The sequence below is a fragment of the Diadema antillarum genome, unplaced genomic scaffold (genome assembly GCF_040938485.1).
Source record: "Diadema antillarum isolate AM-2024a unplaced genomic scaffold, OU_Dant_1.0 seq00001017_RagTag, whole genome shotgun sequence".
In the NCBI taxonomy this organism is placed as follows: Eukaryota; Metazoa; Echinodermata; class Echinoidea; order Diadematoida; family Diadematidae; genus Diadema; species Diadema antillarum.
In genome coordinates this window covers 340,662-368,196 of record NW_027271852.1, presented here as the reverse complement: position 1 = coordinate 368,196, position 27,535 = coordinate 340,662, and the positions used below count along the sequence as shown (strand labels likewise).

General features: G+C 38.7%; 2 protein-coding genes and 1 non-coding gene across 3 annotated transcripts in view; 1 reads left to right on the top strand and 2 right to left on the bottom strand.

The window, feature by feature from the left end:
• The window catches only part of LOC139742731 (phosphatidylinositol 4-kinase alpha-like), a 62,667-nt gene extending 57,672 nt beyond the window's left edge, over nt 1-4,995 (top strand). The window contains exons 36-41 of the mRNA XM_071653256.1: nt 188-313; nt 1,318-1,438; nt 2,060-2,219; nt 3,029-3,118; nt 4,024-4,107; nt 4,839-4,995. Coding sequence (XP_071509357.1) covers nt 188-313; nt 1,318-1,438; nt 2,060-2,219; nt 3,029-3,118; nt 4,024-4,107; nt 4,839-4,890 — 633 coding nt within the window. The 3' untranslated portion in view covers nt 4,891-4,995. The remainder of the gene's footprint in view (nt 1-187; nt 314-1,317; nt 1,439-2,059; nt 2,220-3,028; nt 3,119-4,023; nt 4,108-4,838) is intronic.
• On the bottom strand, nt 2,742-2,816 carry Trnas-aga (transfer RNA serine (anticodon AGA)). The gene has a single exon. It is a non-coding gene; the product is annotated as a tRNA-Ser (tRNA).
• A 5,947-nt stretch (nt 4,996-10,942) lies between the features above and the next one.
• Nucleotides 10,943-26,964, bottom strand: LOC139742727 (uncharacterized). Its single transcript, XM_071653251.1, has 7 exons — nt 26,877-26,964; nt 26,058-26,250; nt 25,258-25,379; nt 15,269-15,361; nt 13,526-13,730; nt 12,045-12,157; nt 10,943-11,136 (listed from the first exon to the last, which is right to left on the bottom strand). The coding sequence occupies exons 1-7, from the start codon at nt 26,962-26,964 to the stop codon at nt 10,943-10,945; spliced, it is 1,008 nt and encodes a 335-aa protein (XP_071509352.1).
• Nucleotides 26,965-27,535: the final 571 nt, after the last annotated feature.

Genomic DNA, 27,535 nt, shown 5'->3' with positions numbered 1-27,535 from the left:
AAATATTTATTAATATATTTTTTGGTTGACAATCAATATTTCTTTTCATTTCACATAGTTTTACTTACATGTACCTTATTTTCTGTCGCCAAAGGAGATATTGTGATGTTCATATGTGTGTATATTTTTGTCGAAAAATGAAATAAAAAAATTGAATTGAACTGAACTGAATATGTCACATGATCAGTGTGGAGTCATCCAGTGTGTGCCAGACTGTAAGTCACGTGACCAGCTCGGCAGACAGACAGACATCGGCATGTACGAATATTTCCTGACCAAGTACGGCGATGAGACGACTCCTGCATTCCAAAAGGTGTGGATTCACTCTCTTATTCTTGCTCTCTCTCTCTCATTTCTCTGTTTGTCTGTCTATATATCTATCTTCTTATTTCTCTTTCTATCTATCTACCTATCTACTATGTATCTATTTATCTGTCTATCTAAACCTTTCTTTCTATCTATCTATCTGCCTATCTACATATCTATGTATCCATCCATCTAAACCTTGTATCTATCTGTCTATACCTATTTTCTTTCTGTATCAAAACCTATCTATCTTTCTATCTATCTGGGGGTATCTAAACCTATCTATCTATCTTTCTGTCTATCTACCTATCTATATCTATTTTCCTATTTATATCTACATGTATCTTCCTGTTTTTCTATCTATCTAAACCTATGTATCTATCTTTCTATTTATCTATTTATCTCTCTCACACACACGCTGTGTGACAGTTTTCATGCTTTTTTATTCTGTCTCAATTCTCACATGTGACCATTCAGTATTTTAGAGTGAGCACCAGATTCACTGGATTACTCTCTTTAGCACTTGTGATTCTTGGGCACGTCCAATTTTAGGGAGAGTGTATGAAGCTTTCACAGGAATATCTCCCTTTTTCTTTCTGAATGTGTGAATTTTCATTGAATATCAATTACAAAGTACAGTAATCTAGATGGTAAACTTGCAGCAGAAAGAAATCCTCAACTGACTCAAAGCAAGAATTAAAACATTGAATAACCACTTGCCTCTCATATTTTTAAGCAATATACCGGTAAAGTTATTTTCAGATTGAAGAAGAAATAGAGAGGAATGACCCGTTGTGGAAAGTATTCACAGTGTGGTTTCCTAATCATGTGTGATCTTCTTCAGAACAAATTTGTTTTAAAAGTTAGATCAACTGTAACACCTGATTATTAAAGTAAACTCATTTAGAAACCACCAATTACATGTACCTGGCACATCCAACAAACACAATCCCATCAATTTGTCATTTGATACACTTCACGTTTATACTCCCTGTGTGCTGTGCACCCCAGGCTCGGCGCAACTTCATCCAGAGCATGGCTGCCTACAGCGTGATTGGTTTCCTGCTGCAGATCAAAGACAGACACAATGGTAACATCATGCTGGATTCAGTGGGACACATCATTCACATTGGTGAGTGTCACTGGGGGAGTGGATAAAACCTTGCCCAAGGGTAAACTGATTCATTTCTTTGCAGCTGCAACTTGTGCTTGATAGTGCCTGTTGTTTGTTATTGCAGAGGTATTCATTATGGTCATATGGTCAAGTCTAGCAGGTGTATTTCGGAGGATGTATAGTTCTTTTTTTTTTGTTAATGGGGGGGGGGGGGGGGGCATCTCCTCATGGGGCTAAGGTGCAACACATCGTGTTGGGGGGGGGGGGGTAACCAAAAGTGAATAAAAGATGAATTATTTGTATATCATGTTGTTTCTTTCTTGATCTTTTGTTTGTATTATTTTGGTTAGCTTCATTCATTTTTGTGTCGTTGGGTTATTTTTATTTTTTTATCTATTTTTTTTTTTTTTTGGGGGGGGGGGATCTGGCAAGTGAACCATAAATTTCTCTTTCAATATCATCCAGAGATTCTACTTCTTGATTCTTAACTACCAGACAAGTTTGGTTGCTTCCAAAATGTCTCTTACTGACCTTGCTGTCTTTACTGTCATAAGTGGTTGTGCCTGGCATGATGTGCCATTAATATTAATATCTCCCCCCAACAATAAACGGTATCCTCTCCGCCCACCCCCAACGTAGACTTTGGCTTCATGTTTGAGAGTTCCCCGGGAGGCAACCTGGGCTGGGAGCCAGACATCAAGCTGACTGATGAGATGGTGATGATCATGGGGGGTAGCGTCAACGCCGCACCCTTCAAGAAGTTTGTGGAGCTCTGTGTCCAGGCCTACCTGGCAGTCAGGTGAGTTTTTGGGAGGGAATTGTTGAGAAGGACTTAGCAATTATTCACTCCACCTACATGCATCTCACAAGGTATTAACTCTATGGCAAAAAACAACAACAACAACAACAAACCTACAAATAACAAAATTATGATGATGATAGGTTGCCTATTGATTTCCACTTGCTGATCCAGCTAATGAATTTCATATTTTATTACACACTAAATATCACTTGATCAGGATGTAGGACTATGAATTGTGGTAGCGTTAATAAAGTGTTCAATCTGCACTATTTCTTTTGTCTTATTTCGGTGATATGATGTAACTGTACATGTGTTGACCATTCGTGTTTCTCCAGTATGGAACCTTACCTTCTTCAGTTAAAAGAATTTTTTTCAACTCGAAAACAAAACAAAAGAAAACACGACAAAACAAAACAAAACACCAAACAAACAAATACATACATCAAAATGACAGGAAAATAACACAGCAAGCACATACGTTAAGATTTTGGATTAGTGGAAAATTGAGCAAAGAAAATGGGATTCCATCGGGATTCGAACCCAAGACCTCCGGATTTCTAGCCCGGCGCTCTACCGACTGAGCTATAGAAAGCCCTAGTTCAGTGTTCGTCCCAGAAACCCTAATTTCTTAATGCTCGGATGGGATTGATAGTCCTGACATGTAACTGCTTGATCACAATGCGATGTTTTCTAATGGGAACGCAGATGTTTTTTTTTTTTTTTTCATTTTGTGGAAGTACATGTAGTTATTGCCCCTGAAGACACAGAGTCTTCTAATGCTGCTTTTTATCATTTCCCATTATAAGGCCGTACCAGGAGGCCATCGTGTCCCTGGTTGCTCTGATGCTGGATACTGGGTTACCTTGCTTCAAAGGAAAGACCCTCAAGCTACTGAGGTTAGTGAAGATAAGACAAGACATAGTACCACTTTGTGCCCTAGCCACAGATGTAGTTTCAGCAACAGAATCATATTTTGGCACAAACTGGCTTCATTTTGTTTCCACATTATCTTTTTGTTGTGTCAGCAAGCAAGCAAGCAATGCGGGGTAGAAAAACATTTTCAGGACTTGTGCTCTAACAATAACAAGCTTGGACACTGGTGTGAAACACAAGTGTATCAAATTGATATGCAATGAATATGATTTATATAATGTCTTAGACTGAACCTTTAATATTCTGATACTTTGACTCCTCTCTAGTTTCTGATGTTAACAAAAAGAGCTGGACTTTTAAAGTCAAGTAATAGTGTGTGAAGGGAGAAAGAATATGCTTGGATAATACTCATGTATGAGTGAAATGATATACAATTGTTAAATTTTCTGAGGGTGTACAATGTCTAAATCAGAATGTACACTATCTCTTCTAATGTTGAGCCTCTCTTCTGTTGAAAAGGATGAGATGCCAGACTAAGTAGGTCTGTTAAGGGCACTATGACAATTACAGTAGGCCCATTGCACATCTCATGTGAGACTAAAAAAGAAGAACAGCATTGTATGTACACAGGAATATATGTATGAATCTGTACCTGGTAATTATATTATAATATTGTGTTATACCTCTTTTCAGTTGTACTGCTGCAAACCTCAGTATGAAAAATGATATCAAGTTGCTTATTTAATTTTTTTTTGTTCTTTCAGCTTCCATATTGTGTGTATTGATATGTACCTGGAAAAAGCCATTAGTTGTAAGTCTAGGCCTCCTGTTGATTTTCATGAGTAGTATGCTGCATTACACAATGTAAATCATATGTGAAGTCAGATTTTTTTGTGTACATCACAATTCCTTTTTTACCTCATTTCAGAACTCGCTTCAGCCCAAACCAAACGGAGAGAGAAGCCGCCACCTACATGGTCAACATCATTGAGAAGTGCTGCCAGAATGTCAGGTACATTTTGTCATCCTATCATCTGCTTCCCTCAGCCATATATATGGTCGAGGCTACATTGCATTGCTACATTGCATTGCTCTCTTCTTGTCAATGCTCTTAGCACACTACTAATAGTTCCCTCTCCCCTCACCCTTTCCTCAACTGGCATAGTTTGGTTTGTAGTCAAGGTGAATAGCATCACTGCAATATGATCAAACAGCTGTATGGGTGACAGGCGACTCCCATTCTAACAAAGTCCTCAGGACAGGCAGTTTTCTTTCGTTATGTCAAAATTTCATCGTAGCTGAACAATAAAGTGTATAGAGATGTATAGACAACACTTTTTGCACCGACATTTTTTTCTCGTTGTAACAAAATTTTGTTATAACCTCGTTCGTTGTAGGAGCAGCGCCCTCTATCACGTTCACTTTTTGTGTGCCCAGACGCTTAGCTGTCTTATTTGCCATGCTTTACATGATTCAATAGGGATTATTAAAGGGATATGTAAGTAATCTTTATCTATTGGCAATCAGTTTCCGTGAAGATTGTGCCAATCGGCGATCAAAGCATTAAACAAGTGGTTTAAGCATAGTGATTTGTGCAACTACCATGATAGCTTCACACAATATTGATCAAAGTTCTAATAGTTTCTATTCGCAGATATGTGTACATATCAATATGCTTCAATCCCATTATTAATCTATTTGTTTGTTTGGTGTGTTTCCTTTCTTTTTCATTGATATACGCAGGACAAGAACATATGATATGATCCAGTACTTCCAGAATGAAATCCCGTACTAGGAGACCACAGGTGGAGAGATGGAGAGAGAGCGGTGTGAGACCAACTTCCAAGCATAGTGCAATAGCAGACCGTATGTCTCGAATATCTTCTTGGGATGACTTCGCTGTCTGTGACCTTGATTGAAATATATGATTGAATGCGTAGAGAAGAGAATGTGATCTTACAAGTTCCGTTCAAACGGTGATCCTTAACCTCAAGGATGAGCTCTGTGAGGCGCCACGTGTCGCACGGTCAATTTCTTTACAAAATCAGTCATTTCGTAATAAAATTGATTGTGCGACACTTGGCGCCCCATAGAGCTTATCCTCGAAGTTAAGGATCACCGCCTGAACGTAACTAACGGTTCTGTGTTTCTGAATTTGTTCCTGATATATGTTGTCATTTGTTTACTAATATGAGTGGATAATTTTGTTTTTAAGAGTCTATGATGTTCATGTGATACTACATACTATGTTGTGTGTTATAGCATATTTTATTTTACCACTAGAGTTCTCTTGTGTTTTTCTCAAATTATATTAATACACATGTCTATTGCAGGAAAAGAGAAAAAGCTGGGTTTTTTTTTCCACCTAGAATACTACAATGCTGTTATAGCACAAGGTTGGCATTCCTGGACTTGTAGGTGGTTTGAGCAACTGTGAGCTTTATTGCAAGAATACATGTATGTCCATGTGGATGTAGAATTATCATAATCATGATCTATATGAAAAAAATTATAGTTATGTATGCATCTTGTACATTGCATCTGCTTACTTGTTGTTAGGACCTATTTCATGTGATCATGAAGTAACAAGAGAAGAGTCGTGCAATGTATTTTTTGAGAAGATTTTGCCACAATGGCTTCTAACAACACCAGCTGTTGTCAAGAACACTTTTAATCTGAGGTGAACTGCAAACATTGAATTGAAAAAAAGAAGAAAAAAAAAATGAGTGACTCCTGTTAGGTAAATGAGCGTCATTGCTATAGGTTTCAAGAGGTAAGAAAGTTGGTGGTTTATTTCATTTCCATTTTCTTTTTTAAATGAGAGTACTGCATATGATTTTATCTGTCCAGATGTGATACACCAGTCATCAGAATTGTTTGTTTTTCTCTCTATGACGTGATTAAAATCGAACGATATCTTTCTAACCTGATGGGTGTTTACTGGAGATTTATTGTCACACAATATGGACACTGAAACCTGTGTTGATTTTTGTGAAACCATTACATAAAGTTCTTGTCTGTTTGATTTTCATCTTCAACAATGAAAGTCATGAATTCTAATCCAACTGAGGAAGTAGATATTCAAGAAATTGCTATTTGATTTGACTTGTGTACAAATATGTAAATTGATGCCCCCCCCCCCCCAAGCTCAGTAAGGACAATAATGGTGTTACATACATACATACCCAAGTTGCTGTCCATGCCATTTATCTTAATAGTCTGCATGAAGTATCTACAACACATTCACAGGGCTGTCAGCGTTACAGAGTGTACTTTCCAACAGGGTGGCCATTAAGGCATAACCTATCATTTGTGTATAGTACTGCCAGTTGATTTCCGGGTATACCATGGCTATATACTATGAGCATACCCCAGAAAGGAGATTGTGCTTTTATTCTCATTGTTTTCTGTGTATACTCTTTCAGCCAAGCATAAGGTCCCAATATTTATTTTATTGTGCTCCTGTTTTATGGTTGACGCATCGTAAAGTAGTTGCCAGACTATGGCATTGTAATAAAGTTTGATTCAAATATATTTTGTTGCTTTAGTATATCTGATATAAGCATGTATGATAGTGTTTGAAAAACATGCACAAACATGTTATTTGCAGTGTAAGAATAGAATTCATCAAGCAAACATTCCATAAATACTCACTGGCATCCTTTTCCAGTTATACATTTTGTTTGGTTTTATTAGTCACACTGACTAGTGGTCATATTTGTAAGGCTGTGTATTTTCTGTAGAAATCGGTAGCATTACGATATTTTGAGGTGCACTGGCTAAGAGAAATATTTGTGCAAAGTGTGTTGGATTTGTCGTGCGGGTGTTTGTCCATTTTATAAAGAGATCTTTAAAAAACATGAACTGTTAGAGGCTTTTTTCATTGGGAACAATGATCTTGCGACTGTTTGACATATTGCTCTTCATCAACGTAAATAAACACCAAATATTCATTGTTTGAGTAATAGCCATGATAAAAGAAACATGGGCATACATTTTCTAGTGGGAGTCTATGGGACCATACATGTACACTGTGTATGCCCATGGTTTGTTTTTTGTCATGGCTCTTACTCAAACACTGAATTTTTGGTGTTTATTTACATCGCTAAAGGGCAATTTGTCGATCAGTTGCAGGAAAGAACATCTCCAAGCAAGCATCATTAGTTTGCCTAATAATAATCCAGGGTCTTTACTCATCTGAAGGTCCCTCTGCCGCAAGTTTGATGTCTCATTATGCAGTCTAGGATAGTGATATACTCTCCATGTATGCGTTGGTGTGTGTTTGGCCATGGCAAATCTTAACATGGTATAACTTGTCTATATTTGCCCTATGTGGAAATGAATTCTGTGGATGCATCAGTTCCCTATGTGAGATGTGCAATCTATCGACAGACCGAAATAAATTTTCTGATGAATGAAGATGATTTTTCTGCACTCTCTTTGAAAAAAGGAAGATGCATGTGATATTTTCTGACTTTTTACCATGACACAGGTATTTTGCAAACATTTTATGTACGAGTGTGGGTGGTAGGTACTGAATAAACATTTTTAAAGAGTTACTTTTCTCAAAAACATGTTAAATTCCAAATTTGTGTGCTCAGCCTGTGTCCAGGTAGTTTCCAAGGGCCTCAACACTCATTCCTATCATGTAGTTTATGAGTTTATGAGGGTATAGGGTAAAAAACAAGTTGTTGTAACTTGTTAGAACAGATTGAAACCCCAAGCTATCTTATCATTATCTTCAAATTTCTTTTGCTATGTAGAAGAGGATGGAGTTTATTCTGGATGCAGTAGTGCTTTTAGTATGTGTTGAAGGAAAGATTAAAAAGCTTTATGAGAGTTTATAACCTAGAAATATATCTTGTGTGTATTATCAAAAAGTGAAAGTTTTGATTTGTGTATACAACTTATTTCATGTTCCTTGTAAGTAACAGCAATTGTCACAAAATATGACGTATGTATTGTATAAGCCAAAGTTGCTATCCGTATTTGTACTGTTTGATATTGCTTGACTTACGATTTAAAAAAAAAAAGAAGGAGTTTGATATATTTTTATGTTCTTGGCAGTGAATATTGGGGATTACATGTGTACATCAAGTATTTGCCACTTGTGTTGAAGGGAATGTACCATAGTGATGTACACCAAAGCATCATTTGCGTAATGCTAGGTTAAGTAGAGGCTTGCATTTGTAACTTTGATTGACATAATGCATGTATGCTTGTCGTAGAGACGTTTCTTTATGTGTGTGTGTGTGTGTGTGTGTGTGTGTGTGTGTGTGTGTGTGGGTGTGGGTGTGTGGGTGTGCTTAAGAGTGTTTGTGTATGTGACAATTTGTCTGTTCACATCTCTTGAGCTGGATCATGAAAGCCAATGATTGCAAATCCAAAAATACAACTGTAAAATATAAGATGGTCTGATGAAATCAGAGGTTATTATAGTCTATTTTTTACTCAGCAGCATCAGCTAGCTGACCTTTTCAATAAAGCTTGACGACCATTCGTAAGAGCTACATTGTGAAAAGACTCAGTCCAAATCACTTCTGCAGGTGAAGACTTGACCAATATAATGAAAATGTGAGGGATATTGCAGTGATTTGAGTGCCATAGAGGTCAATGACCTCAGAGATGCCAGAGTCACATGTTGTACAGTATTAAGTGATATCTCCCATGATTTTTTTTTTTTTTTTTTAGCACATGACTCGTTCTGAATTTGGCCCTGTTTCAAGCCAGTTTTTCTACTCTGCCTAAGATAAATTTGAACATAGGTGAATATGTGACCTTTTTATGCCTCCACTGCTATGATTAGGGAAGTCTGTCCTGTAAGCAACATTTGAGAGAAAGTATGATGTGGATGATATTAATTATCAACAGTTGAGGAGTGCTACAAAAGGGCCCACAGTCACATGACATAGACGTATGAGCACCTCCTGGCTTTAGTTGTATCTTGTGGCATACAAGTATTTTCAAAATGTCTTCTTCTTTTTTTTTAAGCCAAATCTCACCAATTTTAACATGAATGTATTGAAGGTTGACAATGGCTATCTGATTCAACTTCTCTCTTATGGATAAAGTTTCAAAAAACAACAACAGCAACAACAGAAATAGTATTTAAAAAAGGGCTAAAGTCGAAGCAGTCTGAAAATGTTATTTATTATCGCATGTTATGTTGCAATATACAATTATGATTTTTTAGCTAGATTATTCGTTGCATCCCAAAATCTGTTGAGTACCTCAAACTGTGAACCACTTTTACTCCTGCTCATGCACCTGTATGAATTTTATCAACATGAATAAATCTACTGAGTATTAAAGACTTTGCTTCAAAGCAAATGACTCTGTGCACCTAATGTTTTTCTTGTAATGTTACTCTGTTTCAAGGCCTAATGTAGTTTTAGTATCAGAATGTTCTTGAAAAGAAAGTGGCTATAAGCATTTTGGTAATATGAAGGGATTATTATCAAGGTGTAAGTTTGCAGTTTTGATACACCATTTGGTCGTCGAGACACATTTCAATGTACTTCAATTACTAAGTCGAGAGAGAAAGAGAGAGAGAGAGAGAGGAAAACAGAGTCCTGTTCAAGGTGTCATTGTGAGCAATATGCAAAGACATTTTACTTACGTAATAGTGGCAAATTCATGAAAAAAAAAGTGAAGAACTTTGCGTCCTCCCACCCCCCCCCCCCATAAAAAAAAAAAAAAATGATGGTAAAACAATGAATAGAGACAAGATTACAACTGATAGACAAATCGCCCGTCATCGACGTAAATGAACACCGATTATTCCGTGCTTGGAGCAACAGCCATGCCAGGGCAGCCATCATAATCATCATGGACATAATGATGTACTCGGGTGGGATTCGAACCCGCGACCTCCTTATTGCGAGAAAGGCGCCATATCCACTAGAACTCCGAACTGGTTATCGGTCCGAAGCTCGGTAGTCTAGCGGATATGAAGCCTGCGTGGGCACTCAAGGGGTCTCGGGTTTGATTCCCAACCAACTACATTTGTATGTATGCCCATGATTTTCATCATTGGCTATTTAAATACTTGGTTGGTAATTGGTATTTATTTACGTTGATGAAAAGAAGTTTGTTATCAAGTTGCAATCAGAACAACTCGATGCAAGAGTCATTAATTGATAAGAGAAAAATACTACGACCACAAAATTGACAAGAGTATAAACGGTTTATTTTCAGTTGTCATTAAAAAGATACAGCTGTAACAACATTGCTCTTTTTCGTCATGTAAGGAAGGCTATTGTACAAAAGTAGGAGCCGCTTTACCATGATTTATATTTCTACAATTATACGTGATAGTTTTGAACTTGTGTAATGTCCTTATTTAACAAAATGAGAAGAAATCTATTTCAGTTTTTTATAATTTCTTACAAGCGTGTAGTAGTATCGACCTCAAGATCGGTCTATAATAACGTCTGAGATATGTTTCGCATCGACTACGTCTGGCTTCACGGAACCCCTCTCCTTTGAGGAAATTCATGAAATGAATGGTGCAGTCTAAAAGATACAGCACATGATGGTAATCATGACATCTGCTGTCATTCTAATCCTTACAATTAGTAGGACTTAAGATGGCACGTCTTTGCATAGAAACGTGCTGAACAAGGGTGATGACACGAATTTTTAACTCAGTGCTACTGTGTATGTTTCAAGGCAAATAAAGGACTTTGCGTTACACTCCATGAGAATCATTTTATAATAATAAAAAGCTGTACAATGTAGGTCCTACTTTAGACGAGTTGGAAATGACGCCTCCGAGAACTCCGCGCTTTCTCTGTCCTTGGTTACATAATGCGTGTTGTTGCCTTGGTATTTCAGACTTGTGTTTTTCAGCAGGCCAGCTGTTTTGCGACAGTGAGTAACCCAGCGACGATAATCAGTACGATTTGGCTCGTTACCAGGGAGACGCTGTGGGCGGAGCTTGTCGTCAAGGGACTGGCCGTCGTGTCTCCGCCGCTCTCCAACGGTGTGAAACGAAACTCGAAGTGGTCACCATCCGTTACGAAAAATGACTGTCGTAAGTCTGGAAATAATCATGTTTTACAATGCCAGACAAAGAATAAAATTTACCTCATTCCGGGAGTCGGCATTACATAGGACTTATTAGAACTATGGATGCACAAATCAATGACAAAATGTTCAATGAATTCTCCTCGTGTTTAAATCACAATGAGTGGGAATCGACACGATTAAAGTTTCTGCGCTTCCTCTGGCCTGTGTCACGCTAAAACAATAACGGTGAAATTATCGTTAGAACAATGAAGCCGTCAGCGTTGCATATTCTTGACAGAGACTTTCGATACTTACAATTCATACAAACCATTGACAAACTTTTGTGACGGTTTTTCCTGGTATGTTTCTGCTCCACTATACCTGCCATGATATCATGGCGGGGTACAATATATGTACACGCATAATGTTTGCATCTCTCTTGATTGCGTTTCTTCATCGAATACATTTTATTCAGTTTTTGATAAAGACACTTTGACTTGTAAAACTGATTTCGAGCAGTTGTCAAAGTTCAACGTTTGTTTGTCTGAAAAATGTAATAAGGTTAGTTATTCCAAAGATATTGTCCGAAAGTATCTCGTAGGGTTGGTTAATCCGAAAGTGTGTGTGCGTGGGGGGGGGGGGGGTGCGTACATAAAACGAACCTTCAGAATTACGAACATTGTTTCGAACCTTCGGAAGAACGAACTCCTACCGTATCTTTTTTTTTTTTTTTTTTTTTGGCAAGATGCAAATGCAAAATAGTAATATTTCCAACCAAAATACGCCTTTTAAGCCTTCGGAACACCGAGTTGCTGTTTACAAGGTTAGCATCCTTCCGACTTATCAACCTGTAGTTTACCCAAACGCCATGTCGAGCCGACGAAACATTTCTTTTAATTCATAGCTGTTTTTCAAATGGCCTGATATTATTTATCTTACCTGAAGGCATTATGTATCCGGTCCTTGCGTCAAAAATTCGCCATTCGAAGCCACCCTGGTTTTCTAGTTCATTCAAAGAGGCGAGTTCATGCGTATCTTGGTTTATCTCGGCTCTAAGAGAGAAAAAACAGCATAAAAAGGTATATATATAGTAGCATCGCAATAGTAGTTGAAATTTCGACATAACATCATGTTCCATCACTTATGCCCGATTTCATCGAGACCATAGCAATATCTAATCTACCGTCATTATAACGTGCAAGAAAGTGTGTTGCAATTCTACGTATGTTTAATTCTTGGGGTGGAATCTGAAGTACAAGGGTTAAACAAACTATGAGTGCACTCAAAAGATCAAATGGTGAAATAGTCATGATAAAGCAGATATCATCACTTATGGAGCAGATGTAAAAAACGATAAAATTAAGAATTATCATTTCGAGAGTGATTAAAATTAAGTTTGACAACGAAAAGACACTGAAGTGAGTATAACTTGTAATATTGTAGCTTGACGACTACCTTAAAGGAAACCGACTTTTCGGCGATTTGGTCGATTGTTTTGTTTTGTTTTGCTTTGCTTTATCAACGATAATGATGATTATGAAGAAAACAATATCAATGATGATATAGTCATAATTTTTCATTCCGAAGGTTTGTTATTTGAAAACGAAATAAGTTTTGTAATTCCGAATGTTCATTGGTGTTATAGCACGCACCTTTTTCCATTTTCGGAATAACGAACCTCATTTCATCTTCGGATTAACGAACCTTCGAAATAACGCCACACAATTAATGTTCGGATAAACGAACCCTATTTCATTTTGGGATTAATGAACATTTGGGTGTATGCAAGGAATTTCGTTGTCTGTTTCGGAATAACGAACTTTCGGAATAAAGAACTTTACTCCATTTTCGGATTGACGAATCTTCGGCATAACGGACATTACTTATAGAATGATAGTAGATTGTGCAGATAACTCCATGGAACTTGGTGTCACATCACTGCTATTTCGACCTCACGATTATGTCGACATAGTTATACAGCTCACTCAAAGACTGATAAAACGAATTGATCGTTGGCCAAAGAAATGATGCTTTCGACCTCATGATTATGTCGACATCCCGGGTCGACATATAGTTATACAACTTACTCAAAGACTAAAACGAGTTGGTTGTTGGCTAAAGAAATTATGTTTTTAACCTGATGATTATGTCGACATAGTTTTACCACTTACTCAAAGACTAAAACGAGCTGATCGTTGGCCAAAAAGATGATGCTTTCGACCTCACGATTATGTCGACATAGTTATACCACTCACTTAAAGACTAAAACGAGTTGGTTGTTGGCTAAAGAAATTATGCTTTCAACCTGATAATTATGTCGACACAGTTATACAACTTACTCAAAGACTAAAACGAGCTGATCGTTGGCTAAAGAAATTATGCTTTCAACCTAATTATGTCGACATAGTTATACAACTTACTCAAAGACTAAAACGAGTTGATCGTTGGCCAAAGAGATGAGGCTTTCGAAGCCGTACGGGACGGGCGTGAGTAGAGGCAGCTTGCACACGGGTTCGAATCCGTCAATGAACTGATCCGTGTCCTGGGCGGACACCGAGATATAGACGACGACGTCGGTCAAATTGAAGGCTGGCTGGATATCGTCGACTGCGGCGTGGCAGTCACCTGGTCACGTGATTAGCCAGAGCAGAGGACAGTAATATCTTCCGTAACAAGAATGGTTTTCTTAATAATTAGTCTTCTATTTTGGTTGACTCTTTATTGGTCTAACAATGAGTGGGGTTAGAATGATATAATTTATGACAATGTCATACTATTACGGGCTTGGTATCGCGGACAACTATTCTCGTGCACACCGAATTGGGGTATAAGTTTGTGCGTGGGAACACATCATTCGGGATGTTACCATGTATGGGCTTATAGAACAAGAAAAATGATAGCAAAAACGTGACTACCGAACAGAGGTGATTCATGTTGATTCCACGGACGAAAGAAAGCTACGAAGGAAGGTTTGTCATGATGGTATATAGCTTATGTGTATGTGTGCATGATGTGGTGTGTGTGTGTGTGTGTGTGTGTGTGTGTGTGTGTTTTGTGAGTAAACACACTTTTTCCTCGTGAGTATTTCTGTTTTTCACTTTACTTTTTTTTAACTGCAAACCACCACCACCAAAAAAAAAAGGAAAAAATGATAATCAGATATATACTATCAGAGGAACTATAACTTCTGACTCGTTACCTTTCCAAACCAAACCATGAGTCGACTATTCCAAATGCAACAATATTTACTTGCCGTTCATAAGTTCCAATGCCAAACTTCACTGCTGAAATTGATGATTAGACTGTAGACGCATTAAGTATATGGGGCTCACAGTTCAATGCTACATTCGATAGCTTTTTTAATCATGTTTATTACTCATCCTTCCGGGTTTATTTCTAAACAAGGTTAGTCGTACATTTCTGCTAGTATTATCAGGTTTTGTGTAACTATATGTGACCGTGCACCTCAAAACGAACATAAAGTCGCACACACTGATTTTGCGTGAGGACTGAAAATAAGTGAAATGGGTCAACCTAGCCGAACTTGATTTTTTCATATTTTCTGAAAGAGCGGATCTTCTTTTACATTTTGCTAAAATTTGGTATCATAAAACGGGCAGGAAGGTGTGTTTTTTTACCAGTTTATCTCGAACATTTTTGGTAGAATAGTGTGATTAGGTGTGTCTTTAGAGTCCCTTTTTCATTTCTGAAAAAACCATGTCCACACTTTCAACTCTAAAAAATTTTGAAAGGTTAGTGCTACTGCTTTGAAAGTTGGCATTGATTATGGAAAGAATATGTTGATGAGGCATGCTTAATTTCAGTTTAATCTGATAATCCCTTCACTGTTGTTACTCTGATGGTTTACTTCCTGTTTTTTGTCCCATTCATGGTACAGCCAGCACGGTTTGGTAAAGATTAAGCGCTTGAATAGACACTGTACTTCAGAGCCTCTTTTCCAAGTTCACACTTTTCCTGAGTTTGTGCTTTCTTTCCAATATTTAGATAGGTTAGGAGAGTCCATTTGATTTGAGTTATACATCATTTTAAAGCTTAAAGTCTGCTCTTTCAGAATATGGTCTTAACTAAAAATTCATGTGTGTTGACCTTTTGTTTGTTTTGAGGTGCAGGGTCACATATAAGTCTGTCATTTGAGAACTCACCTGTAAAATTGGACGGATTAAACTCCCCACCCTGATATTCCGTGTACCGCCATAGGTACAAGTCTTCATCAGCAATCAGCAGATGATCCACTCCTGTATAATATATATAGAAGGAAGTATACACCATGTAAAAATGTGTTCAACTTGAGCAGAGCCGTGGTGACGCATAGAACCTGAATCAATTACGTCATTTATTGTCACATTGCCTTCGAATCCGTGCAGGCGTTTCTATTAAAAACCATCGTGTAGGAGATCCACATTGAAACCACGTGACGAATGTGTAGAGAACATGAATATTGTTGTGATCAAAAGATAAGGTAAAGAATGCAACGATTACCAAAGACATATCCGCGAAGGAGAATGATTAAAAATGTAAGGTGCTACCAGCAAACGCAGTAGACCTCTGTGACATGAAATATGTTTCTATGGTTCCTTCCAATAAGTACTAGGTGTTACAAAAAACATTTCCCACTTTTGATCCTTAATAGTTCAAAAACTATATATCAGATAACAGTGGCGTACCGTGGGTCAAGACATGGGGGGGGGGGCACCTCGTGGAAAAGTAATTTTGAGGTTGTGTATGCTTGTGCGTGCGTATTTTCATGTCATTTTTCTTATAAAAACATGGTATGATTTGGAAAAAAAACATAATGTACTGCATGATTGAAAAATGATTCAGCAGCATAAGATTTTGCTGTTGGTAATATTGATTTCATTGTTGATATGGATTTGATATTGAATGGAACTCAAATAAAGAATATCATAAAACCAAAAAAAAAATGTATGTGTGTGTGTGCGTGTGTGCATGCGCTGTCAGTCTGCGAACTTAATGGGGACTACAATACATAACGGAATGTGATACATTCCACAGCGCAGTCATTGAGCAACATTGTAAGTTTTCCTTACATGGATTATGGAATGACGGTGTGAAACGACAAAAATTACTGGCAGCAACATCAAGAGAATTGCATAACAATTACATGCGAGCGAGCTTGAAAATTTTGACATTTTACAGTCCCCAAACTGCCGTTTGTAGCTATTTTTCGCTTTGGAAATTAAGGGGGCGCACCGGGTGCAACTGCTGGCAATTACTGGCAGCAACATCAGGAGAATGGCATAACGATTAAATGCGAGCGAGCGAAGCGAGCGAGCTTGAAAATTTTGACATTAAATTTTTACAGTCCCAAAACTGCCGTTTGTAGCTATATTTTTTCGCTTTGGAAATTAAGGGGGTGGGGCGCACCGGGCGCAATTGTTGGCAATTACTGGCAGTAACATCAGGAGAATGGCATAACGATTAAATGCGAGCGAACTGCAAGTGATTTTGTGTGTGTGTGTGTGTGTGTGTGTGTGTGTGTGTGTGTGTGTGTGTGTGTGTAGAAACTGTTCATGAACTTGAGTACATCTGTTTACGAACCCTGACAAAACCTGGGATTGGCTATGTTCACAAACATTCGCCGTTCAGTGAGATATGCCCTTAACAACACGGTGAGGTGAATACAATACACAGTAGTCCGGGAGCCAGCGGGGGTCAGCCTAGCTGAAAAGGTTACCAATTTTTATGTATATAGCAATTTAGTACATATGCCCCTAAGTATGGAAATGCACGTCTGGCTGGTCATCGGTGGTGGGTGTGGCCAGGAGGGCCAAAAAAAGGACCCCTCAAAATTAGGCTAGCCTAGCTGGAAAAGTAACCCCATGAAAACAACTGGAACTTGTTCGTTACACTTACAGGATAGATGAATGACCATTGCCAGACGTTTTAAGTGGTGGGGGGTAGCCGCCAGACGCTCTTAAAGGTCCAACTCCAGCTAGGCTAGCCTAGCTGAAAAAGTAACCTCATGAAAACCACTGGAACTTGTTCGTTACACTTACAGGATAAATGAATGACCATTGCCAGACGTTTTAAGTGGTGGGGGGTAGCCGCCAGACGCCCTTAAAGACCCAAATTTTTCCAGCTAGGCTAGCCTAGCTGAAAAAGTAACCTCATGAAACCCACTGGAACTTGTTCGTTACACTCACAGGATAAATGAATGACCATTGCCAGACGTTTTAAGTGGTGGGGGGTAGCCGCCAGACGCCCTTAAAGACCCAAATTTTTCCAGCTAGGCTAGCCTAGCTGAAAAAGTAACCTAATGAAACCCACTGGAACTTGTTCGTTACACTTACAGGATAAATGAATGACCATTGCCAGACGTTTTAAGTGGTGGGGGGTAGCCGCCAGACGCCCTCAAAGACCCAACTTTTTCCAGCTAGGCTAGCCTAGCTGAAAAAGTAACCTAATGAAACCCACTGGAACTTGTTATTTACACTTACAGGATATATGCATGGCCGCGTTGCCAGACGTTAAGAAGTGGGGGGGGGGGGGGGGTAGCCGCCAGATGCCCTCAAAGACCCAATTTTACCAGCTAGACTATAGCCCTGGCTGGAAAAGTAACCTCCTGAAACCCACTGGAACTTGTTCTATGTTTGTATCTCACCTGATAAACACTGTCGACATAGTATTCTGGTGTTCTTTCAATAACTTTCCACACTTTTGAGCTATCCTTATGACCACCAAATTCACTCCTCAGATCATCTAATGATTGCTGTCAAGTGTTAATATTGGTGAAGTCTGACTACGTCAACAGTCAAAAAGTCAATGAACTAGGCATATGCCATTTGAAAATCTCTGTAATCACAAAGTCGATACGTGGACGAGACATCACTTCGCTTTTGCCTTGTTAGATGGTGAATATTTGTAAGCTTCCGTTTCTAATTCATACAGCACCAGCATACATGTCTGAGAATAGCGGTAAAGAAGATTAGAGTCTTTGGCAACAAGTGCAAAATTAAATTCTGTGCCTTATTTGCTAAACAAACGTGGTATAGTGATAGGAGGACAACGACCTGTTAGGCAATATGGCGGACCAATAGCTCTATATTATTAGTGCTATAGAATAAATGACAATGATGTAGTTCTGAAGCATACTTTTCATTAGATGCTTTTGCAATGACTCAATGTATACTTTTAATCGAACTAATATATCCATGACTTGCTCGTGAATTACGGCAGAACGATTCGGTGAGGAAAGTTTTCTGTGATGTCATTACGGAAGAAGTGAACGTGTCAATATTTTGCTATTTGTTCCATAATTAATTCTGAAGTGGTTAAATGTATTTTCCTAAAACATTTTTTCTTTTATATAATACCTACGTTGCATCCAAATGCCTATTCGTTCAAAAAATGCGGGCCATGTATTCAAAGGTCAAAGATCATAGGTTAATGGAAGTAGGGCATACATTGTACAACATTTCACTAAGTTGTTGGTTGTTGTTGTTGTTGTTGTTTTTTTTTTTTGGGGGGGGGGGGCATGATTCAAAGTGTCCTAAAACCTTGTATAATACATGTATTTAGTTTTGTAGTCACGACTCTTGCTATGTATGATGCAAAACTCTTCCCGCTCATACAAATGCAGCCGTTTCAGGGAAATAATTATGATAATGATTGGTAATGCTGAAGTGGTTCATAACATTCCATTGATACTATGTATAGAACAGAAAGTGAATTTGACAATGGTATATATATGATATCCGCAATTTACTCTTTGACAGGTTCTATCATCCGATTAATAATGTATAAATTGAATATACAGTAGTCCCCTATTCAGTAACTACAGGTTAAGTTAGATAAGCTGCATTAATTTTGCACGCGACCATGGCGTTATAGCCAAATATGATTGAATTCTGTAAATCTGTGTGCCTGCACAGGATTGGAAAACGAAACAACTTTCTGTGTATAGAACAACGAAACAGAAACTGGTGCATACATTATTCTCAGTCACTTTGTTATGCATAATGATGGTTTGCTCATTGCAGTTCCGGAATCTCAGCTCGAGGGACTCGGATTGATCCCAAATCAGTCGGCATGCGTGTATCACCCAAAACAATATCTGAACACAATTATAACTGCAGTCCTCCATAGTCTCTATTGGTTGCCGATAAGGGCTGGTATCAAGTTTGATTTTCATATTATTTACAGTACCTTGCATTTAAATGTTTTCATCGAAATGCCCGTATACGGTATGCGTATCTCAGTTAACTCTTTAAATCATAGTGATACGTGCCAAGAATCTCATGTTTTCAATAAGCGTGAACTCCAAGACATGTCGTGATAAGGACTTTAAGACAATTGGCATCGTCATTATAAAACGAATTCCCCTTTTACAAGACACGTTTTAGATTTCAGATAGAAATATGGATTCGTTTGAATGCATACAAACAGCTTCTTAAATCCTCTTACATTTTGTTTTTAAGATATGGTGTATACTTTAGAAGTGTAAGAAGCATGCTCTTGTTTTAGAGGCTTTGAGTACTGGTAAGAAGCATATGTTATTCTTATAGATTATGTGAATAAGTACGCATTCAAGGACGATTTGAATAAAACGTATCCAGACAACTGCATATCATATTTTCACCTCTTCCTTTTAATTCATGCAGATGTATACTCTTGCCGAGAAGGTTAACTGTTTGATAGATATAGTGCTCACCTTATTGAAAAGGTAATTGGGTAAATTTTTGGTTTCAGTATATTATTCAAACACAACTAAGTTAACTTTTACATTAACATTTTCACAACTCACAAATTCCACACGCACACACATTTCATGATTCACAAGATCCAAGTAACACTAATCCTATTTACTTTGCAGAGTGCAACAACAACATAAGTTATATACTGAGCAAATAGGCTTACATCAGTTCGCACTATTCAAGGTTTAGAGTAGTTAAGGAACTAAATCGTACCCGATTATGTGATGCTAAGTTGCACCTTGAGATGATGGGCAATATTGCCCCTATAAAGGAGCGGGCAGTGACACTGACTTGCTCCTTTAAAGGAGCAATTTTGCAGCAGTCATGGAGCAAATAAGCACCACATAGGTGCAACATCATACCAATAAGGCACAAGATTGCACCCTCAAGAGAGGGTACATTCTTGCATCCTTCGGGCATAAAGTTGCACCTAAAGGTACGAGGTTGCGCCTTTTTCAAGGGGGCAAAGTTGCTCCCGAGGGTGTAACTTTCATCCTTTCTTGCGGGTACAAAGTAGCACCCAAAGTTCCAAGATTGCACCCTCAAAACAAGGCACAATCTTGGAACTTTGGGTGTTTCTTTGCACCCTCACGAAAGGATGTAAAGTTGCACCAAGATGTAAAGGCTACACGGGGTGCAAAGGTGCGCCGAAAGGTAAAGGGTGCAAGATCGCACCCTCAAGAAAGGTGCAACTTAGCACCACTTAGTGTGGGTGGAAAGATGCACCCTCAAGAAGAGGTGCAATCTAGCACCACTTAGTGTGGGTGGAAAGATGTACCCAAGGGAACATTTTCGCACCCTCAATAAAGGGTTCAACTTTGCACCCTCTCTGCAGTATTATTTTATACACACGTGAATTCCTTGTTCCTGTGAGCTACGTTTAATATGAGCGTGACCCAGTATTAGACACGTGTCAAGCCTTTGCAGACACATAATTTTTTTCTTCAGATTGTTTAAAGGTCATTTAAAACAAATTTAAATATATATTTATTTCTTTTAAGTTAAGAGGAGCAAATGTGGAGATCATGACCTGTGATACATGTTACGGGAAGTCTATATCTTTATGTGTACTCGTTTTTTTTTTCAACTACAAGGAATTACCTATGAGCTAATTGGATAAAGAAGCTGAGCATTCCTTTTTTTTCACCAGTTAATGTCAGTGCTGGTGTATTATTCTTGAAAAGTTGGCATCTAAATGTCCTCCAAACCAAGTACTCACTGTATAAAATTATATTCCTGTGAGTTACGTTTCTTATGAGCATGACAGATCTGTAGACACGTGTCATAGTGGTTACAAATACTAAGTTTCCTTTGCTTTCATCGTTATCACGAAGCGATTTTGAACAATTTCAGATGTTCTGGTTTTTTCAATTTCGTTACGAGAAGGCAATAATGATTTCATGTAAAACATGTTAAGGAAAGTTGATAGTTTGGTTATTTTATCATTACTCATCTTCGTCTTCTCAACAAGAAGATGGTACACATGAGCTCATTTGCTAAAGAATTTGAAGGATGTTTAATTGCTGGTAGCCACGTAGGGGCTTTTGTCATAACATTTTGCATCTTAATCCCTCGAAACTAAGTACATGCAGTATTAGTTTATAGATAACATAATATTTTTGTTGTTGCTGTGAGCTTATTCATATGAATTTTAGACATGTTTCTCATATGTTTCTGTCATATGCTTTACTGAAGAACAGCAAATGTTGAGTTTATTGGCAAGAGAGGTTGATCATTACTTTACATTTAAGTTCATTGAAGTGCCGGAGCATAAACTTGTCTTGAAATATTAGCATCCAAAACCCTCCAAACCAAAAACGTGCAATACTAGACACGACAGGAATTCCTTGTTGTTGTGAGTTATGTTTCTTAAAAACACTGATTTTTTCTGCTTTTGCAATGTACTATGTTCAAAAACACTCTTGAACAATTTTCAGATTTCGTTTCTTTCTTAAGAGAAGAAAACGATGAGGTCATGTGAAGCATGTTCCTATAAGTTTTATTTTGTTAATAATTTTTCTTTACCCATCTCCTCAACCGTAAGGTGATACGGTACCTAAAAAGTCATAGGCCAAAGGTGTTGAGCTTTACTTCCCCTTTTTAAAGTAAATTTAAGAGCTGGGGCATTATTTTCAAAAAAGTTGGCATTTTAAGCTTTGTACACCGAGGACGAGTCTTACTGAATGGATTTCTTGTTGCAGTAGAATTGTATTTTTTATGAGCTTGATGGAGTATTAGACAATTGTATAAAGTGTTTGCAAAAACTGTTAATGGGTTTTGCTAATGTCCAAAGAGTTCATTTGCCAATTTTGATTGTCTTTTGTTTTAATCATCAGATGTTTGTTTTATCATGGTCATAGAGGAAAGAAACTTCACTGCAAAAAGTCCGGTGTTAAATAGTGAACACCGAGCTGGTGTTGAATTTTCGGTGCTCATTTATGGTGTTAAATTAACACCTCCGGGTGTCATTTCCAAATTTTAAACTGTTTTTTGAAGAGTTTCTTAGTAACTGCACTTCTTGTTGATTTTTAATTTAAACAAGACGATCAAGAATTTTACATTAAAATACTAGATTTTTGAAAAAATGTGAAAATAAATTGACACCAAAGTAACACCAGCTGGTGTGGTCTCTTATTGAAGCTGGACGGGTGTTAAACCATTGATATTAACACCAACAAATATCAAATCAACACCATGTGGTGTCATTTTTGAATTAACACCAGTACAGTGTCAAAATAACACCAGGTACAGTGTCAAATTAACACCACGAAGTGTCAGGTGAACACTTTTCAACACCATCACAGTGCATTTTCAACACCTGTGGGTGTGGTCCTTTATTGAAGTTTGATCGGTGTTAGATTTAACACCCGTGGTGTTAAATCTAACACCGATGTTTTTGCAGTGTTAATTTAAAAAAAAAAGCCTTCATATAAGAAGAGATACTGTAGGACACAATTTTATCAAAAGTTGTGATTTTCAACATTTCCAAAATGCAATTGATGAATATTTCTCCCCAGGGCACAGAAAGAAAGTAGTTTTTGGTCTTGTTTTTTTTTTTTCACGTCAGTATGTTATAATACCCGCGGGTTTACGCCCATCCCACCAATTTCCATCCGGATACTGTACCCGGCCCTGATTTTTTTGTTTTTTGTTTTTTATTTTTGTTTTACACTGCAAAGAAAATGAGAACACTGATGTTTGAGAAAAATCCTGACATGTTTGATTGGGCAATTCTTTTTTTGATGTCTATTATCCTTCCCAAATAAGTTTTTTGGTTATCACTGAGGACAAATACAGACACCCTATTTCTTCTACAAAAACCACAGCACTGTATATTCTCATATTTCTACAGTATTTCGTCTCAACACTTGCCCTATTGATATTTCAAAGCATGTTTCCCTTTGCCCTCAAGAAACTCCCCCATTAAAGGAGACCTCCGGGTGATTCTCAGATTTTTACATTTGTACAACTATGAATTAGTTATACTGAGGACAGAGTTTCAGAATTTGTGATGATTGGGATGAAGAATAAGAATATGTTCAAAAAATAGAACAAATTGCAATGAACAAGGATGATGGCATGGGAGAGTCGCCATAAGAATGCATGAGTTGGGGCTCAAGGAAGCAGAACAAAAGAAGAAGGAATGCATAGATTATAGACAGGTGAACTTGCAAGCAATCGGTATTGTTATGGAATTACACTGCTATCATTTCTGAAATATGTGAACCTTATAGCTGGTAAAATTGGGTCTTTGAGAGCGTCTGGGGGCTACGCCCTACCACTTAAAGCGTCTGGCAACGGTCATGCATTTATTCTGTAAGTGTAAGAACAAGTTCCAGTGGGTTTCATGGGGTTACTTTCCTAATTTTCAGCTAGGCTATAGCCTAGCTGGTAAGAGTTTCGTCTTTGGGGCGTCTGGCGGCTATTGTCTGGCAACAATCATTCAATTATCCTTTGAGTGTATCACAAGAACAAGTTCCAGTGGGTTTCAGGAGGTTATTTTTCCAGCTATATATAGGCTAGTCTAGCTGGTAAAATTGGGTCTTCGAGGGCGTCTGGCGGCTACCCCCCCCCCCCCACCACCACCACCATTTAAAACGTCTGGCAACGGTCATGCATATATCCTGTAAGTGTAAAGAACAAGTTCCAGTGGGTTTCACAAGGTTACTTGTTCAGCTAGGCAAGCCTAGCTGGAAAAGGTTTGGTCTATAAGGGCGTCTGGCGGCTACCCCCCACCACTTAAAACGTCTGGCAATGGTCATTCATTTATCCTGTAAGTGTAACGAACAAGTTCCAGTGGGTTACATTAGGTTACTTTTTCAGCTAGGCTAGCCTAGCTGGAAAAATTTGGGTCTTTAAAGGCGTCTGGCGGCTACCCCCCACCACTTAAAACGTCTGGCAATGGTCATTCATTTATCCTGTAAGTGTAACGAACAAGTTCCAGTGGGTTTCATGAGGTTACTTTTTCAGCTAGGCTAGCCTAGCTGGAAAAATTTGGGTCTTTAAGGGCGTCTGGCGGCTACCCCCCACCACTTAAAACGTCTGGCAATGGTCATTCATTTATCCTGTAAGTGTAACGAACAAGTTCCAGTGGTTTTCATGAGGTTACTTTTTCAGCTAGGCTAGCCTAGCTGGAGTTGGGCCTTTAAGAGCGTCTGGCGGCTACCCCCCACCACTTAAAACGTCTGGCAATGGTCATTCATTTATCCTGTAAGTGTAACGAACAAGTTCCAGTTGTTTTCATGGGGTTACTTTTCCAGCTAGGCTAGCCTAATTTTGGGGGGTCCTTTTTGTGGCTCTCCTGGCCACACCCACCACCGATGACCAGCCAGACGTGCATTTCCATACTCAGGGGCATATGTACTAAATTGCTATACACATAAAAATTGGTAACCTTTTCAGCTAGGCTGACCCCCGCTGGCTCCCGGACTACAGGTGCTCAATTATCTGATCAAAGATATCATGGTGTGACGCCGTGAACGTCACCATCATTGGACCGGTGGAATTCGATTGAACTTCGAACCCATTGACAGCTAAACAATGAGTTGTTTATCCGAAGAGATTAAGATTCTACCATTATTTTGATTTATACATGTGGCAATTTCCTAAGAGTTATATTGTATAAGTTTCATTGCATATCTTTAAAAAAAGAGATGTTTGTTTCAATCCAATTCATACATGAATACAAATGATAACACATATTTACATCATGACATTTGTTTAGGGATCATTTTCGATAGCCTATTTGTTCTTCCCATGATTCCGCCACTATCATGTTTGACACCATGCATTCTTGTTTGTTTGTTTTTTATGCAAACTTTGTAAACCAATTATGAAAGTGGATATAAGTGAAATGATATATACGGGGAGGGGAAGGATGGGAAGAGAATTCGTTAAGTATTACTGCCATGACTTACCAACTTCAGACGTCTCCCACGTGTCGCCGTGGTGGAGCGCCCAGTGGAAAGTGTCATGACCTTCGACCCCATTGATGGCGACGATATGGTGGCCATACAAGTGGTGTGTATTATATTCAAATCTGTATAAGGGGGACAATTGCAACGGCGCGTATATAAGGAAAGTCCTTCTTCATCGACCTACTCGAATCCACGATAATTTCTTTATCTTTTAATTATCTACCTTTCTAAACTCTAATGGCAGTCTGATGATTCAGTTCACATATCATTAACCCATAATAACAGATAAAGAGTTCATATCTTAGTTTGACAATACAATGATCCATGTTAGAGTCCAGAATTCTAGACTAGTTATCATCGTTCAATGATCCTTTCTTTCTTTAAGTTCTTTTTTCCTTTTTTTTTTTTTGAAGTGCGATGAGGCCAGTTGTGACAGACAGACCTTAGTTTGAAGCAGCCGTTCTTATATTTCATATCCTTTCCATGGGGTCGCTGTGGCATAGTATTAGTATATAAGACTCCCGACTCCCGATCGGAGAACCCGGGTTCGATACCCGCCCGTTGCTCACGTCATTGGACAAGTTGTTTTTACCCACCACGTCCTTCTCAACCCATGTATGATTGGGTACTTTGCAAAGCTAGGGTAATGATAATGGCAGGGCTCTCTGCTAGAGCGGTGGCAATTAACATTGAATAGGCTATACCCTTGATAGAGACGACCTTGTCATTATCTAATTCCCGCTACAGACTGTCACAGAGAATTTTATGCAGCTATAACGGTAACACAGAGGAAGCCTTACGTGAAGTTCTCGCCGTGCTGCTGGTGAGCGGCGATCATCCCCTGATAGAGCGTGGCGTTCACGGGTACGTGGTACCTGAGGCGACATAGCGACGCCTTACCTTCCAACTGGAATTCCACGGAGAAGTAGGACTCCACTAATGTGTCGGCAGTCACAGGCCCATAGTCACTGTAACCGTCCACTAAGGGACATTCTGTATGAGTAGTGGTTCCAGACAGATGTGAAAAACAATAAGTTAATAGCAAAACAAAATAATACTAAGGTGTGTCTGAGCTAAATACGCGGTTTCCATAATTCTATCGCATACCTGCCCATGGCATTATACATCTGCGAGTCAGACTTTTATGTCCTTTGCCACCTCCCCCCCCCCCCATAAAAAAACAACAAACAAAAACAAAAGAGTTACATAATACACATTATAATCATGTTCGACATTTCTCTTTGTTTTCTTAAACTTACAGAAGAAGGAAATCTCAATTCGCTTTTTTTTTCAACTTGTGTTGCCGAGGAACTGGAGATCGTAGAAACACATCGATGCGCGTGGGTGGAAATCCACCTTTAGTCCCTTACGACTGGAATTGCGATATAGGTAGATGGTATAACCTGGTATAACACTGCCTAACCCCTCGTCTGGCAGCGACGAGAATAATGAAATGCAACGACGAGTCTGGCAGCGAGTATAATTGATATAATATAAACTCAAACGTGGATTACGGGATCGGATTTTATCATATCTGGATGAGTTTGGACGAGACTCGCTATATTGTATACACTCTCGTAGTGGTGGTGATATGTAGATAATCAATTAATTGAACTTGCCGGCTTCTGTCCCCCAACACACGTTGATGAGCCAAACGTGGAGCAGACAGGCGACCAAGTGCAGGGACCACGTGCGACGGGAGTCCATGTTCCAGGGAGACATCGGTTGAAATGATGAAATAGTATTAAGTCAATTCGCACCGCTGCACCTGTATATCAGCACCACAATGTAATAGTACAATGCGTCGTAGGGTTCAACTACAGTTTGCATGGACCCATGCATTTTTTTTACACTTATCTGTTATGTCTTAGACGTATCCATTGGCCGGGTTCAGTGATAATGTGTACCTGTTAACTTATACAATCACTGGCGTAGCCAGGGGGGGCGATGGGGGCGGTCGCCCCCCCTAAGATTTGGACCGGGGATTTGGGAGGCGGAAAAAAAAATGCGTGTATACTGTATGCATGCACATACATTTCACTCAAAGTGTGCACCAAATCATTGAATTTCAATTCAAAATATGCAAAATCTCTCGTGCTTGGGAGGGGGTATCCCCCTCCCAAACCCTCCCCCTCTGTGCCTCTTTCCCTAGCTAAGTACACTTTTTAGATTTTTTAAAAATTCTGAATAATTCTGAGTGCACAAGACTTATCACTTATATTCCGAAAACTGAAGGTTCCCTCATGTATAAGGGGAATTTCCCCTTTTAATCGACCCT

Excerpts from the sequence above, each read along its gene's own strand:
- LOC139742727 (XM_071653251.1), bottom strand. The coding sequence starts at position 26,964 with ATGGACTCCCGTCGCACGTGGTCCCTGCACTTGGTCGCCTGTCTGCTC. Across the intron at positions 25,380-26,057 it reads CAGCACGGCGAGAACTTCAC|ATTTGAATATAATACACACC; the intron begins GTAAGGCTTCCT and ends CCCCTTATACAG. Across the intron at positions 13,731-15,268 it reads TAATCCGTCCAATTTTACAG|GTGACTGCCACGCCGCAGTC; the intron begins GTGAGTTCTCAA and ends TCACGTGACCAG.